General features: G+C 36.0%; 1 protein-coding gene across 1 annotated transcript in view; it reads right to left on the bottom strand.

Annotated features, from left to right (window-relative positions):
- The window catches only part of sorcs3a (sortilin related VPS10 domain containing receptor 3a), a 228,898-nt gene that overhangs the window by 50,071 nt on the left and 161,526 nt on the right, over positions 1–17,301 (bottom strand). Inside the window, exons 5-9 of the mRNA XM_039681809.2 lie at positions 15,539–15,612; positions 14,417–14,481; positions 9,375–9,493; positions 5,248–5,337; positions 3,888–4,067 (exon numbers count right to left, since the gene is read on the bottom strand). Of these exons, the coding sequence (XP_039537743.2) occupies positions 3,888–4,067; positions 5,248–5,337; positions 9,375–9,493; positions 14,417–14,481; positions 15,539–15,612 (528 nt within the window). The remainder of the gene's footprint in view (positions 1–3,887; positions 4,068–5,247; positions 5,338–9,374; positions 9,494–14,416; positions 14,482–15,538; positions 15,613–17,301) is intronic.

Genomic DNA, 17,301 nt, shown 5'->3' with positions numbered 1-17,301 from the left:
GCAAACAAAGCAAAGATCCTTACTGTTAAAAACAGTAAATGATGTTTTAACTGTTTAAGAAATGTGCAATAAATTGGAAATAATTGGCAACCTGGGGAACTGACTTTCTACATCCACTTATAATCAATTTTGAGACCAGTTACTTAGTAATAATAAAAAATGGCCATGCCAATTGTATTTTGAGAAAGTAAACATTGAAACTATGATGTCCATAAACTTTTTGGGTCTACACTCTTAAAATATAAAGGTTCCTTATTGGCATGGTCACATGAAGAACATTTAAAGGGATAGTTTTCCGAAAAATGTACGAATTATGTATGAATTTCTCTCTTTTGCTCAAGACATAAGATATTTTGAGGAATATGGGTAACCAAACAGTTGATGGATTGACTTCTTGTGGAGAAAAAAAAAATCTATGGAAGTCAATGGGGTCCATCAACTCTTTGGTTACTGACATTCTTCTAAATATCTTATTTTGTGTTCAAACTCGTTTGGAACAACTTGGGAGAGAAAATGATACAGCATTTTCATTTTTAGGACCTTTCCATTATTTTTTCTAAAAATTTAGAAGTCCTTACTGTTATTTTTACCAATTTAATACATCATGGGTGCATAAAAGTATTAATTTCTGACCCCAAACTTTTGAACGGTAGTCTCTATTTTAGCGTTGCCAAGGAAATCATAGTGCCTACTTTGCCAACAGAATGACATGCCGCTGATGCCAACACCAAACAAAGTTTGTGCAAATGGTGCCAGAATCAAAATATGCATTATTAATCATTACTGTTATAAAACTATATAAAAAAGTAAACAACTCCACTTCTCTCCGATCAATAAGCAGATAAATATGACAAACTTCCAGCCACAAACCGCGTCTAGGCTCCAACTGGAGTTTCATTGAAAAAGGCCAATTTTCAATAAGCAGTAATGAAGGCTGCTCCAATCTATTAGAGATATGGATGGACTGCTGATTCAGTATTGGCAGGGTAAGCGTGCATTGAGCCAGCCTTGGCACAGCAATGGGGAGGCGCATCATAACCAATGCATTAATGAAACCATCCTTGCTTGCACTCACTAATGGAGACTATTTTTAGCTGCTTGGACAAAGGGAGGGAATGTTTCAGTCCTCAACTTGTTTTTTTTTTTTTTTGGTGCAGGCTGCTAATTTTAAAGCAATACAATATAGTATGCTGAGAGCATCCATAGTCTAATGGTAATCTTACTGTCATGATGAAGGTTGAACTCAATTGGAAAATGCATTCTTATAGAAAAACTACAATGTTCTTGGCCACAAAGAGACAGCTGGATCGATATTGAAATACTGATACTTCCGTTGCTTAAAATTTCTACTGAGGACTTATCCTCCCAAAATAACATTGATTGAGGTAGATGATTTTTATATTTAGTATAAAGTCATGCATATGATACGGTTTAAATTAAAGGTAACACTTTGCTTGAAGGGGTGTGCATAAGCCTGGCATGACACCTTCATAACCATGACATATGCCATGAATATGAAATAGGGTTTATGCAAGTTTGTGACAACTGTCTTTAAGTGTCATTCCCTCAATAATGACAATTTGACTGCAAATCCCTCCCTGTGAAGGATAGACTTACTGTGTTTTCAATCGCATCTGCTTTAAAAAAGCTGTATAAAGCTCCTTTCGACAACTTATAAATTTCCATAGCTCGTTGTTTTTATAACTAAAATTACTTGGAAATATATTTTTGCAGTGTTTCATCAGCAGAGCAATCCAAAAACACATTAAATAACATTACAACCCAGTGAAGAGATGCATGTCTATCCCTCACAGCCTCAAATTCGTTCTTGTTAAAGTGATACTCCACTTACTCCCTCAGAGTTAAACAGTTGAATTTTACCGTTTTCGAATCCATTCAGTCGATTTTCTGATATTTAGAAGAATATCAGTAACCAGACGGTTTCTGGTCTCATTGACTTCCATAGTATGTATTTTTTTTTCCTACTATGGAAGTCAATGGGACCATAAACTCTTTGGTTACTGATAGTCTTCTAAATATCAGAAAATCAGCTGAATGGACATGAAAACAGTAAAACTCAACTGTTTAACTCTGAGGAAGTTGTAAAATGGGCCTATTTCCAAAAAAAGTGGAGTATCTCTTTAAAAGACAAAGATGGTGCTGCTGTGAATAAGGTCTTTAGTACTTGAAAAGAAAAGATCTAACAGCCTATTACTACAACATAGAGAATTTAGCCTTATTAAAAGAAGCAAGCAAAGCAAATCCATTGACCTGAGAAGGGTTTAATGCAGACTACTGCTGAGAGGTGTTTAAAGAACATGAGGAGACATAACAGGAGAAAGAGAAAGGCACTTCATTTCATTTAGTTCCACTTGCCGTATGTTCTAATCTTTTATGAGCTGAGAATGTTTCTCTCATAATAGAACAAAATGTCAAGTAAGTAATTTAGGCTGTTCCTTGACAATATAATAATGACCCCCAAACTCTGTTGTCTTCACAAGACCTTTGAAACAACTAAAAGACACCTAATTATTAAATAGACACTCTAGAAGTCGATATAATTACCTGTCATATGTTGTGTATTTTAAGGTTCTGATATGCATTGCCATTGAAACTAAATAAACAAGAAATAACTGTGTAAACAATTAAGACAAGACGATATTAATTTTTATGTGAGAATTGTAATGTCAGTATTAGGGCTGTCAAACGATTAATCACGATTAATCGCATCCAAAATAAAAGTTTGTGTTTACATAATATATATGGGTGCACTGTGTATAATTATTTTGTATATATATATATATATATATATATATATATAAATACACACACATGCATGTATATTTAAGAAAAAAAAATATTTATATATAAAATATTTATATATAATATAAATTATATATAATTATATATATACAGTATATACATGAAAATATTTCTTATATATATATATATATATATATATATATAGTTCAGATGCAAAAGCCTCTAAATGCCATTAGAAATTTTCTTCTTCAATGATGATTTTTATCAAACTTGTATATTTAAGTTCAGTAATTTCACTTAAATGGCAATGATAATTACCTATTAATTGTTATTTAAGTGAAATTACTGAACTTAAATATACAAGTTTGATCAAAATCATCATTAAAGAAGAAAATTTCAAATGGCATTTAGAGGCTTTTGCCTCTGAACTCTTCATATATTACACACACATGAATGTATATTTAAGAAAAAAATATATAAAATATTTATATTTATATAAAATATAAATCATATATAAATCTATATACAGTACATGAAAATATTTCAAAAGCATGTGCATGTATTTATATATATAAAATAATTATACACAGTTCACCCACATATATTATGTAAACACAAACTTTTATTTTGGATGCGATTAATCGCGATTAATCGTTTGACAGCCCTAGTCAGTATTCCTTAACCGTGCTCGAGACACCAGCTATCATATCCAAAACACTGCTACACTTAAGCTAGATTTCCCAGAGCGAGAAAAAAGTTACAGTCTGTTTTCATGGTACAATGAACTCTTTTATCTCGAAAGATCAAGGGAAACCCCTTTAAAACGGGGTTGTACATGAAACGCGAGCAGTTCCCATTGAATCAGTGGCCTCTCCTCGCTAGCCCCCTCTCGACAACATTTAACTACAACTCAATTTATCTCTCTGTATTCATTGCTATCGTTCATTTACGCTTGCTAATTCCCCAGAGGCTTAAGATAATGTGGGCTCTGCTTGAGTGCCAGGGCGAGAAGTGGCGTCTGACATGAATTCTAATGCAGCCTGAGGAGTAATGAGCATCTAGCATGAAGCCGTTGACTTGAAGGCTAATGTTAGCGTGTTAACAAGTTAGTGATGAAGTTATGCCTCGTAAAGGTCGATCATGCTGTTGCCTCCGAGGCCACGGCTGGTCCTGACGTTCTCCAGGGCCAAGGTGAAGTACACCCCACGCGTGTCAGATATGTACAGGTTGTAGGTGTCGTTCTGGTTCCACTCCTGGACGGCGGTGAAAACCTGACCTTGATCTGTGCTCACAATATGCATGTCCTAGAAAAAGAAAGAAGGAGAAAAGACAGCTGAAGGGTGAGGAAAAAAGAAAGCAGAAGTCATTAGTAAGGACCCCTGCTAGTTCTTGCTGGGCATGATCTATGGGATTACATGTTTGCGCAGAGCTCAGTTGAACATGTGTTTTAATGTATACCCAGCTGACCAAAGCTAGCCAACTGAAACGATTTTGTACTTCAGTTCTGGAGAAATGTGCAGAAATGTGCTTGGCATTGGTAACGAAACACATTTACTTTTGGGTTATCATTCATCCAAGCCAATAGGTGTAAGTATAAAAGCCAAAACTGCTGTTGTATCAAGCGAGGTATCTGCAGGGGGATTTGTAAGCTAATAATTAAATCATAAAAATGCACAAATAAATTAAAACAAACAATCAAAGTAAAACAGTAACCCCCTATCTCCATAATTTGTCTTTTGTTTTTCATAAATCATTACTTTTTTGTCACCTGTAACTAGGGTTGGGTATCGTTTGAATTTGAACGATTCTGATTCCAATTCCGATTCCTTGTTTCGATTCCGGTTCCTAACGATTCTCGATTGCGATTCTTTTAAGAGGCAGGGTCAAAAAAGTTTAGCTAACCTTGCTAACCAACGGTCTTTCTGAAGGAAATAATCCTTTCTGAAGGAAATACTCCTTTTGTCACAAATTTTGCATTTTGCCGCGATTTCGTTATTTTTAGAAAAGTGAAGCCACACTTTGGACCGCCGACGTAAGCTACTCATGTTCGACTCGCGCGGTTATGCCAACACTTCCGGTAGACGCTTCTTCATTGGTGTTGTTCAGCGGTTTCTTCTTCGGCTCGGCGGACTGTGAATATGGAAACTAGGAATCGAAATTTTAACTTTTGAACGATTCCGGGAAAAACGAAAAGTTAGTCCCGATTCCAATCGATACTCGATTCTCGATACCCAACCCTACCTGTAACATCAGTCTCTGGGTTTTGCAAATATTTAACCAATGAAAAAATATAAAAAATAGCGTATAGCGTGTAACTCTATTGGCTCCGTAAATAGCTGGTTGGTAAAGCCATAAAATTTGGCTGAGGCAGATGGATGGGCCAAAAAAAAAAAAGATTTTGCCTGTTGTATGTTTCAACTTGAGGTAAATCCATCCCTGTAACTAAATAAAACTAAATAAATGAAATTGTATGTAGCCTCTTACCTTAGGAAGGGAGTATTTGGGGATTTTGATGCGTACAAAAGGTTCTCTTTGATAGGATACATAGTAGCTCGCTCTGCCAGTAGTCGTCACCTGAATGGGGGAAAAAAAGAAACACATTTTATATCTCAGATATCAAATAACTGGCTTTAACACTGGAGGATAAATATTGATTTGCCTTTGTACTTTGAAGAGATCAGTATGACCAAAATCTTACATCACACAGTATGATAAATTTTATATAACACTGATGCTGTATATTAAAATATACACTCTAATATTGGCTTTGTCAAAAGTAACCAAACTGGCAACTCAGAGATGGGTTAGTCTCGGACAGAGCATATTGGGTTAAACGTCTAAACGGTAGTGGTATAAATAATCGGAAAACGTCTATTCCGGTAATGGAAGTTGAGCAAATTAATCAGAGAATCAAATGAATCATTACTAATTCATTGACTCCTTAATAAACGAATAAAACAATCATTAAAAACATTTAGAGAAAAAACAAAAGATAATATATAGACCTTATATAGCCCCGCCCCCTTTTCAGCACTGCGCTCGTTGAGTTCTGTTTTCCGGTTTGTGTTTCCACAGAACAAACTGCTCATTTTAAAGGGATACTCCACTTTTTTTTGGAAATAGGCTCATTTCACAACTCCCCCAGAGTTAAACAGTTGAGTTTTACCGTTTTCGAATCCATTCAGCCGATTGTCTGATATTTAGAAGAATATCAGTAACCAGATCAATTCTGGTCTCATTGACTTCCATAGTAGGAAAAAAATATACTATGGAAGTCAATGAGACCAGAAACTGTCTGGTTACTGATATTCTTCTAAATCAAAAAATCGGCTGAATACATTCGAAAACGGTAAAACCCAACTGTAAAATGAGCCTATTTTCAAAAAAAAAAAAAGTGGAGTATCCCTTTAAAATCTTCCAGGTATACTGACATTTGTTATAACATCCACTTCAAACATCATAAAGCCCATGATAACTTTCACTAACTCTACAATAAGTAAAAAGCGATGCCATAGAAATATACAGAGCTACCATAAAAATGGCGCATCCAGCCCTAGCCCAGTCATTTAATGAGATCCTGAGCTATTAACCTTCAGTCTTCTCCAGCACATCAAACAAAGCCGTAAATTCAGAAAGCTAATTCAGTTACGGAGTGCGCAGGTTATGTCTAGAACGGCTCGTTTAAAAGAATCTCCCCCTATGATTTGGAGGATACTGCATGGTCTGGATTTGTCGATGCCCTTTGCAGTTCAGGAGTGGAGAGTGGTAAATATCTTGTAGGACAATCAATACCCTCATTATTCTCTGTCAAGAGACATCTTTAATTCTCGCAAGCAACGCGGCTGCTCCCATCCCACCCCGGGGGGGATTGTTGCCGCTAATGATAGCGTGTGTAGCGAATCCACATTGTTAGCATACACAGCAAGAACTGTCAGAAGCTCGTCAAATCTACAGCAACACAAGGGGTGAAGAATGAAATAAATAACCGTTTCACAGCACAAAAGATACTTCATTCTGCCAAAGTAGTGGGTATGTTTCATTCATCCCACCGCTTTTCATAATTTCAATTAGTGGGCATATATATACACCCAACAGGATTCCGATTTGAACATGTGAATAAAATGGGTCCATGATTATATGACAGAAGCAATTAAGCTTCTTAGCGGGTAACATGCTTTCAATAAAGGGGGAGAGAGAGGCTGGGGAAAGTTCTAAACAAACAGCATGTCCGCCGTGTCTTCTTCGAAAAGCGGCTCTGCGTGCAACAGAAGGAAGGAGCAGGCAGGATCGATGGTTTCCATGGGCAGCTGGACTTCGGAAGAAATTGGGATGATCGATTTTTCTGTTTCACATTCTTTGGACTGTGATGCGACGTGACAAAACATTGGGGTTGAGCGTGTTATCTGCTCTGCTGTTCTTCCGAGAGGGATGGGAGTAAATGTTTTTTGAAAGTTTTGGAACTTTTCGATTGGCTATATTGCAATTAAAATTTCCAGTCTGGAAATTTGTGGCCAATTTTGGCTAATGACTATAGATGCAATTCTTTGTATTTTCATAAACTGCTACATTTCACCCCAAAAAATGACACGCAAACACCGGCAATAACTGATCAAATACATATATATATTTAACCCTCTGGTGCTCTTCGGTCATTTCTGACCCAAAAATTTTCTGTTTTGAAATTTTAAAAATCACAGCTTCATCGGAATGTTACGAAACTTGGTGACTTTTATGGCATTGGGTATGTGAACACAAAAAAAAAAAAAAAAAAAAAAAATGTGGTCATGATCCGAGCAGGCTAAGTGGTCATAAAAAAAATAGTCACACTTGTGCTCTTCGGTCAAAAATGACCGACCATAGCAAATGAATAGGAAATTGTAAAAAAAAAAAAAAATTGTGAATTTTTGTTTTTTGTCAATTTTTTTTTAATAAGAAATAGTTTCACATGCCTCTCCATAGAGAGCTGTACATGCCATCTAGTGGTTACACCATGGTTCTATGCTTTTTCTCTATACTGTAACCAGATGGTGCTAATTTTCTTAAACATTTTTTTTTTCTGAAGGCCTAGACTCTATATTAAACAAAAATACTGCATTAATATTTTTTTTTGAAAAAAAATAATATATATATAGAAAAATATAATATATATTTCCATGGCAAAAATAAACCATAAATATTGCATAAATATTAATAAATTCAATTAAATTGTCTCACAATACTAAATTAAAAAGAATAAATATTATAGAACAAAAATAAATTGCATTGGTATTACTGGGACAGAGAAAGTTTCATTTTTAGGTGTCCGGTCACTTTTGACCGGGAAGATAAGTGTGACTCCGAAACGAAGAGCACCTGAGGGTTAAATATATATAAAATGTATAATGCCGTTAAAGTGGGAATCAAGGCTTAGTTGGGACTTGATTATTGCACCTCACGAAGAAAAGCAATAATTCAATATTTTAAGATGAAGAGGCACAGTTTAGTTTTCAACTGCGATAACTAATGTGCTCACTCAGAGAATCAGGCACTGCTGTTAGCAATTTTGATACCACTTGGTTCGTTGGCCCGTTGGATTGGATTACTTTCTCACCTCAATCAAACCGTCCCAGAGTTAGTTTTCAATCAGGCCGAGCCTAGTTCGGATGATCTCAGAGCAATTGTTTTTGTGCAAATCCAACCGGGCTTGCCATGCTCATATATGCCCAAACGTACCAAACTAAAAGAGAAAGTGCGCCAGGTTCTGAAACAAATGCTCAAAACGAGCCAAGTGTGAAAACGCCATCAAAGTATAGAAAAATGCACACTAATATACTTTTAAAATTTCATTTTCAGTGTAGGTGCCCCTAAAATAGTTCCCACCCTCATTTGCACTGTTTCGAAGATTATTGTTTTGCATGCAGACAGGAATTAATATATCCCAAAACTGTCCTGGATTGGAATTGGAAATTTAGGCCATTACCATTTCCCGTTTTCCCTTGAGTATACGATTATTATTCTGATCCACCGGGAAGTTGAAAATGACACCAAAAAGCATGAACAAATAGATAAGTATGCATACAAACTCCGCTTGAATGGTAAAGAGCTTCACAAATTTTTATGGTTTGCAATGTCATGAGGGTGAGGAAATGAACAGAAAGTTCATTTTCGGGTGAAGGTACATTCACACTGACAGTGATCTGCAGCCCAAAGCAAGCAGAAGTCATTCATTTTCAATGAGATTTGGTGATTTGAGGGCAATTTGAGTGGCAGGAACCATTGTCGATGTGACAAAGGTGAGCAGAATTCAACTTTGTGCAAATGAGTAGCGATGCCATGGGAGTGAAGACAGAGGACTGTACGTGATCTGCCTCGTAAGACCTAGATATTTTAATTAAGTCAATGCACCAAATTTTGGATGCCACTTGTTTCAGTTTAGTTCTTAGATTCTCGGTGAAGTCACAAAGCTTGAGATTTTGCAAGACCGTGAGTTATAAGATCACCAACAAGTGCCTTATAAATGAGGAGCAGCGGTAATGACAGAGCATTTCTTAAGAAATTCCAACAGGTCTGTTGCTCGAGAAAGTCCTAATCTCAAAGACATATGTTAAAGTAAGGTGATCTCTGGTCCTTACCTGAACGAACACGTATTCATCTTGAACCACGAGTGAGTTGGTCTCAATATATCCAGAAAATGGATGTGTCTTGCTGGATTCAGAGCAGGATTGAGCTCTGCATGTCACATATTGACAATCTGTAGAAAGGAGAGACAGAAAAAGGATTCTAGCTGTTAATTAGATTCAGATTTTGGAGGCATTGAGTTTAATAACCTCTGACTGCTGTTTAGAATCTCTAAGGTCATCTGCACTTCAGAGAACATCAAGCGGAAGTCGTTTTATGTTCTCCGAATTTAGTTCATTTCATAGATTGGTTACTATGAAATATTATTGTACGGAAAAATTCCTCAATTCTCCCTTTTGTGTTCCGCAGAAAAAAAGAAGGAAGAAAAACACCATGAGGGTAAGTAAACAATGACAGATTTTACATTTTTGGGTGACCTATTCCTATAACCAATGAGAGAAAGCAAGGCAGAGAGAGTCCAGGTCCTGCATTAATCTGCTATCAGATGGTGTATTTATCATGACGGTAATCCTGTCTAGCTGCCTGCAGGACTGGCTTTATCCTCAGCTGCGGAATTGATCCCCAAGCTCACGGGCTCTCGTCTCATCTCTTTTCCTCCTCTAGCATCAGGTTTGAAGGAGGAGTGGGCCGCAGATCAGTAGATGGGATGTGAGAGGAAGGTAAAAGTGTGAAGATGCAGGGGAAAGAGAATTCGAAACAACCTTATAGTATATAGTGCGAAGCATTCCTTTGAATGGACGAGTATCCTCAAGGAATATATCCCTTTACTGAGCGACCCAGTGTTTTCAGTGTTTTGAGTCTGAATGAGACTCACGGTGACACTGAACGAAAGAAGAAAAAAAATACAGCTGGTGAAAGTACTGGGATATGTTTCAGAATTACTAGATTGAGTGTGTCACGTTCTGGCTTGACTTGATGATCCAAAAATGAGGCTTGACGCAGATGAACGATGAAAACATGTAATGACACTAGGAAACATAGAGAAACTTACCAACACGAAACCTTAACACAATATAATGGACAAAAGGTGGATGCTGCACATTGGTGGTGGTTGAGGAGATTTCCCAACCCGATCTCACGACCAAGTCGTACGAATTCGACGAATGATTAAAAAGTGGCTAATTCGTAACAAATTCATACGACCTCACTCGTACGAATTAATACGATTTTGCTACCCCGCCCCTAAACCTAACCATCACGTGGGTTTAGACAAATCGTACGAATTAGTACGAGTGAGGTCGTACGAATTAGTACGAATTAGACACTTTTTAATCATGCGTCAAATTTGTACGAATTGGTCGTGAGATAGTGTTGGATTTCCTCGTTCTATGTAAAACGCTTTGAGTACCCAGAAAAGCACTATATAAATGATGACTGAGGATTTAAATACACAAGAGTGATGGTGCGTTCACAACAGACGTGACTAGGCGTGAATGATTTCAATGTTAAGTCAATGCAAAGGCGCTTTAAGCGCGTAAAAAAAAGTCGCGAATGACAGTGCGTGTCCACTACTGCGTCAAACCTCCGCTCAGTGCCGCTGGCAACACTATAATGTCTCTGCTTTGGGGTGTTTCAGTTGCGAATGTGTTTAATCTATGTTTTTTCAACATATACACACAGTATAATCATCAGAGATGCACACAATTACATTCGGAAATAGACAAGCTTTGTTTACATAAATGCCCCAAGCAAAGATATCCCGTCAATTTTCTAAAATTTTACAAACTTTTATAAACCCAGCCAGTATAATCACAATTCTCACATCCAAAATTATTTAACATAGCCTATAACAACTGCAAAGCGTCTAATTTGTAAACAAAATTATTTACGCACTAAATACAGCATAAACTCCGGCACAATTTGCATATTTTTAAAATCTCAAAACAGATGTCACATCCCGAACAGCACATCAATCAGATGCCGACCGCGTTTTTTGCTTGATATTTGCATAAAGTCGAGAACTGCCCAACCTTTTGACGCTCTCAACGATTTCACCGGTCCGTTGTCAATCCCAAAATGCACTACGTGAGCGTGAAGCTCGACTTCCAGAGGAATGAATTGAAAACGCTCGCTCTGCTCGCACCGCGCTAGTGGACACGCACGGTTAGGCGTAGAGCGCTGCGCGGTAGACGCGAAGACGCCTCGTTCGCGCGAATTGAGCGTCTGGCGCGTTAAGCACGTTACGCGCGAAAAATTTAGTTTTGCTATTTGTGCATTCACGCGTTTGACGCAAATTCGCGCCTGCCGCCCGAGTTGAAAAATCTGAACTTTGGCGTCAAATTCGCACCGCGGTAACCAATCAGGAGCCTAGCTGCTTGCTCCCGTGGTGAAATATCTGGATGCTTCAATAAATTATTTTGGAATATGACTAAATGCGTGGTGGGATTCTAATGCACAACAAAGCAAATATTGTATCACTTAAAAATTCATTTCAATACACGAGACATGTTCATTTTGGATTGAATGTTATTTATTTCATATCTAGATTATATGAAATATTACTATGATGTAAAGACAACCAACATACATGTGCATAAGTTCGTGTCTGGACGTGAGAGAGAAAAAAAAATAACAGGACAGGTTAATAACTTTTGGAGGCTGGCTCTATTTATCATCAAAACAAAAATAAATGACAGAGTAGATGGATGAGGGGGACGGTGATCCTCGCTCAGATGCGGGAAAACAGGTCATCAAAGTGGGCGCGGGACAGGCGGAAGTACCGCTGGCAGCGGCCGTCATCCAGCGCAGCTCCTGGAGCGAACAAATGGTGAAACTCGCCAAACGGTGGACACAAATACGGCGACGATGATCCCCACACCACTCCACAGCAAATACAGAGCGGTGACTCTCTCGCGATGAATGCTCGGTCGACATAAAAAAATGGCCGCCAATGGATTTTGATTCTGACGTGCGTAAATTTCGCTTCAAACTTTTGTTTTTACACGCGTCAGTTTCACTCTTGACACGTGAATTAACACAAAGTGGTCAAGCGTCAAACCAGACACGGTAGAAGCGAATTTGACGCACTATTCGCGTCCGATGTGAATGCGCAGTGAGGCATAAGTGAGAATCTGCTGGCTTTTTCTTTTTTCAAATTAATCTGTTGAGTGAATGATAAAATGACTAAAAAAATCTGGAAAAATATGATGTTTTGAATAAAGTCTTTTCACTTCTAATAATATAATCACTTTTTTTTCTTTTTTTATTCCTTTGATGAACGGGTTTATAGTACTTTAAAGAGTATTATACAACAATATAATATACTTATAACATAACATAATAGAACATAATAGAACGTAATTCAATAATAGAACATAATAGAACTCTTGCCTTTGGCTTGCTCATTTGGGGATATTCAAATTAATTAACCAATCATTAATAGACGAACATTGTTATTATATTTTGATTGATACTGTGAAGCTGCTTTGATGCAATCTGGAAAGCAGGAATAGAATAGAATAGAAGATGGCTAAAGTCAGGGAACTACACTGCGACCAAAATGGTCGCATATGCAACCTTTTGAAATCCCATTGCGACCCTAATTTTTAATGGGTCGCAAATGTATCACTGACTATTTTGACGGGTCTGTTTTTTTTTAGTTTTTTTTGGTTTGTATTTAATCTTCTAAAACCTGTCGGATCGTCCGCTTTTTGTCCCGCCAAAGCCTTTTTTGATCGCGGTGAGTGTTGTAGAGTAGAATGACTGATGCGTTTGACAGGGCGCAAACGAGCTGAGAGAGAGAGAGAGAGCGCGCCCTGGTCGCGCGCGCACTATCAAGTCTTCACACAACACAAGCGCTGTCTTGCTCTCTCTCTCTATCACGCGCATATTATTCAAATGACATGATAGTAAAAGGTTTGTGTCTTTATAATAGGCATGCTAATCATAATCATATAGGCTACCATCTGAGCCTGCATGGCAGCAGGAAAAAGACGCAGAGATGTAAGACACCGTGTCTCTTCCTTACACCAAAGGTAGATTTGCGGTCTGGTGTTTGGCTGATAAACTCTGCCATGAGCTAACTAATTATATTGCTAGCGCTGATATTGACACCGACTAACGTTATATGATCACTAGCAGTTTTTTAGACTAACGTTAGTTTTTTCATAATCATAATCGCGTGATTCGCGTCAAGACACCTGATTGGCTAATACTACACACTGAAGATAAATTAAATGTTTTATTAAATAATTACTGAAAATATCCCTCTCTTCATCCCACACCCCAAACATGACATACAAAATGTTGTGGAACAGAAACAACCAGAGATATATTTATAAGCTATCATTTTATTGTCATCACAGCTTTCCAACAGTCCTGCGTATGATTCTACATTGATTAAAAAAGAAAATCAAATGTGTTTTAATGGTAATTATTTTATACGGAAATCGTGTATTTATAATTCAGATGAGAATAAAGTTAGGGTTAGTTAAAATTAAGGAAAACAAATATATTGATCTGAAATATTGCAAATTAATTTTACATTCATTCAAGTACAATTACCAAACATATATCAAGGTCATTTTGTATTTTTATTAATTTAATTAATAAACTAATTATATAAAACTATTGTCAGTGCACTACAAATAAACTGGTTCTATGCCTTTATTAATAAAACTTAAACAACTTAAAAAATACGAGGCTTAAGACATTTATAAAAATGCCTTCTGCATTTTTGTTTTGCTTTTCACTCCATTGTACCGAATCGTACCGAACCGTCTGAATGTCTGAACCAAGGTATGAACCCGACCCAACCGTGACTTCTGTACCGTTCCACCCCTAATGCAGTTTCATTATTATTCATTACTATCCAGAGTGAGGCTTACTATAAATAATTTGTGCGATCAAATCATGTTTTGCGCCAGTAACTGAAAAAGTTAGTAGCGCAAGTGCCACCAGTGGAAAAGGTTAGTGTAGTTCCAAGCCATGACCATTCAAAAAAATCTTTTCAGAGTCACTGGGATGATTTAAAATTCTCAGCCCTAGATTACAGGACAGAATTAAATACAGACAAATAAAGACAGAAGCAACTCACGGCCATCGGGAGTGTGGGCCTCCATGTGCACTAGATCTAACTCCTTGTCCAGACCGGATACTGACCTGCATTAGACACACAACAGAGCGAGGAGAAAGGTGTTTTATCACAGGGAGATGGAAAAAAAAAAAATCCATAACTGATGTCTTACTGAAGGTCCATTTCAGCCAGCAAAGTGACATAAGTGTTGTGAGGTGCTATTTTTCAAAATGTCACACGATGGGAAAAGTAATCAAGGTACATTTTGCAACAGTAACTAGAAGAGTGTGTAAAACCATGTATTTTAAACCAGGTACAGTACTTATTTCCTCACTGTAGGTGTATATTTGTGCATGGCGGTGACAGTGAAAGAGTATAATGGGAATTAGAATGATGACACCTGCTGGACACATTAGAGTTTGTTAATGTCCATACTAGTACATTAGTAGCCCTCAAACAACCCTAGCATTAACTTGACAGTGTCTTTTATAGCTCAAGTAGGCTGTACTAGAGACCACTCTTTCTCTGTGACTAGTGCGCAAATTGAAGAGAAAATTCTTCCGAAGCTCTGCTTTCCCACCAGCAGTTTAAAGCATCCTTTAGTGGTTCACACTGAGTTATAGTATAATTAGTATCATTTTAGCTACATATTGTGTGATTTGTTCACTTTTCATTCGATTTCCCCTTGCACAATTTAAAGTACTGTCCATTTCTTTTTGTGTAAAACTTTTTTTTTTACGTCTTTAAAGTCAAGATGCAGTATGGAGTACAATCTTCCTTAAACCTTTGCTCTCCTCAGCCATCATTATTCCTCTATTTTCTTTCCATCTTGCCTGCCATGCTTATTCTCTCCCCTTCTTTGCCTTGATATTGAACAGAGAAGAGTTGTGCAGTAAAGGTTATAGCTCAAACATCTGCATATTTCATCTCACATAGACAGCAGCCTGTGCTTTTTCTAAGCATAAGAGGCAAAAAAGGGACACCATTTTCAGCCGTATCCATCTTCTCGATCGCTCAAACTCTTTCCACATTTTATCAATGCGCCAATGTCAACCAGCGCTCTATAAACTTACCTTGTTCGGCCATAAAACTGAAAGTTAGTGATATTGTGTGAAAAATGTGTTTGTGACAGCATCAACCTACCAGTAGAAGCGGTTTGGAGTCACTCGCTCATGAACTAGCTGCCACTTTCGGCCAAAGTCAAATGAGCTATACAGCTGCAAAAAGAGGAGAGAAGAGAGAGAGGGAGAAAGAGAAAAAAAAAATAGGCAGCCATTAAAATCTGCAATCATTCGCTCTGTTAAGTTAAAGCCATGTAACCATTTGAAGGCAGTTTCTTCTCATCTCATTTAAGAACCTTTTCTGCAGAATAACTGATTCGTCATTGTGATTTGTATTTCATTACATAGTTGAATCATTGTGTGTGGTGCTTTTTAAAGGATTGAGCAAAAAGCACAGTTCTCAAATCAGTTGTCATGGGTTAAGGAGAACACCATTATGGTTGAGCTTTTCTAGGTAATTAAACACACAATCGTATGGAAATATATGCTATTTTAATAGTGTGGAAAATGGAAATTGTATTTACTGCGGATAGGTCTTATCATAAGGATCACATTTTTTTGTTTCGTTTGAAAACTATCCATCTATCTATTGAGAAAGAATATAATGTATAATATGTAAATATATTACACCTTCGAAACTTTGTGGTTAGTCAATAATATGTATTTTTCTTTAAATAAATAATTGTGTTGCTGTCACATGAATAAGTTATATTTTAAAAAATTGTAAAATATAAACAGTTACATTACATCAGTATTATTTTAGTTTTTTATTTTAGCTTTATTACAGTTTTATTCATATTTTCAAATAGCTTTTATTTTTATATTTAATATATATTTATATTTAATTTATATTTTTATTATATTTAATAGTTTTATATTTAAAAAAAATATTTAATAGTTTTGTAATTGAGTTATTTTGTCATTTTATATGTTTTATTATTTATTTATTTTTTAAGTAGTGCTATTTAGGCTTAATTTATGTTTATTGCAGTTTTAGCTAGTTTCAGATTTTATGTATTTCCAGTAAACAGTTTTAGAGCTTCAATTTAAAATCATTTCAGTTAAGACAATTCAAGTTTTCAACTGATAGCTTTCAACTAATATTTATACTTTATTTCAATTAACATCAATGTTTTTAATAGTTTTATATTGAATATAATGAATAAAAACCATGTTTTAAAGTGCAATGATATTTTACAATATCAGTTTAACCAAATATTATATATATATATATATATATATATATAATAGGGCTGTGCATATATTTACACATATACACATATATTTGTGTGAGCTGTGTATAATTATTTTGTACATATATATATGAAGAGTTCAGATGCAAAAGCCTCTAAATGCCATTTGAAATTTTCTTCTAGAATGGTCATTTTTATCAAGCTTGTATATTTAAGTTCAGTAATTTCACTTAAATAACAATTAATAGGTAATCTTCATTGCCATTTAAGTGAAATTACTGAACTTAAATATCCAAGCTTGATAAAAATGACCATTTTAGAAGAAAATTCCAAATGACACTTAGAGGCTTTTGCATCTGAACTCTTCATATATATATATATATATATATATATATATATATACACATGCATGTATATATTTAAGAAAATATTTTATTCAAATATAAAATATTTATATTTACATATAATATAGATTATCTATTTATATATACATATATAATTCTTCGCAAATAATTCTTAAATATATACATGCATGCATATGTATTCATGTATACAGGACAAAATAATTATACACAGCTCACACAAATATATTATGTAAACACGTTTTATTTTGGATGCGATTAATCATAATTAATCTTTGCACAGCCCTAAT

Source organism: Pimephales promelas, chromosome 6 (assembly GCF_988280905.1).
Source record: "Pimephales promelas chromosome 6, fPimPro1.hap1.1, whole genome shotgun sequence".
NCBI lineage: Eukaryota > Metazoa > Chordata > Actinopteri > Cypriniformes > Leuciscidae > Pimephales > Pimephales promelas.
This window is presented reverse-complemented; position numbering and strand designations above follow the sequence as displayed.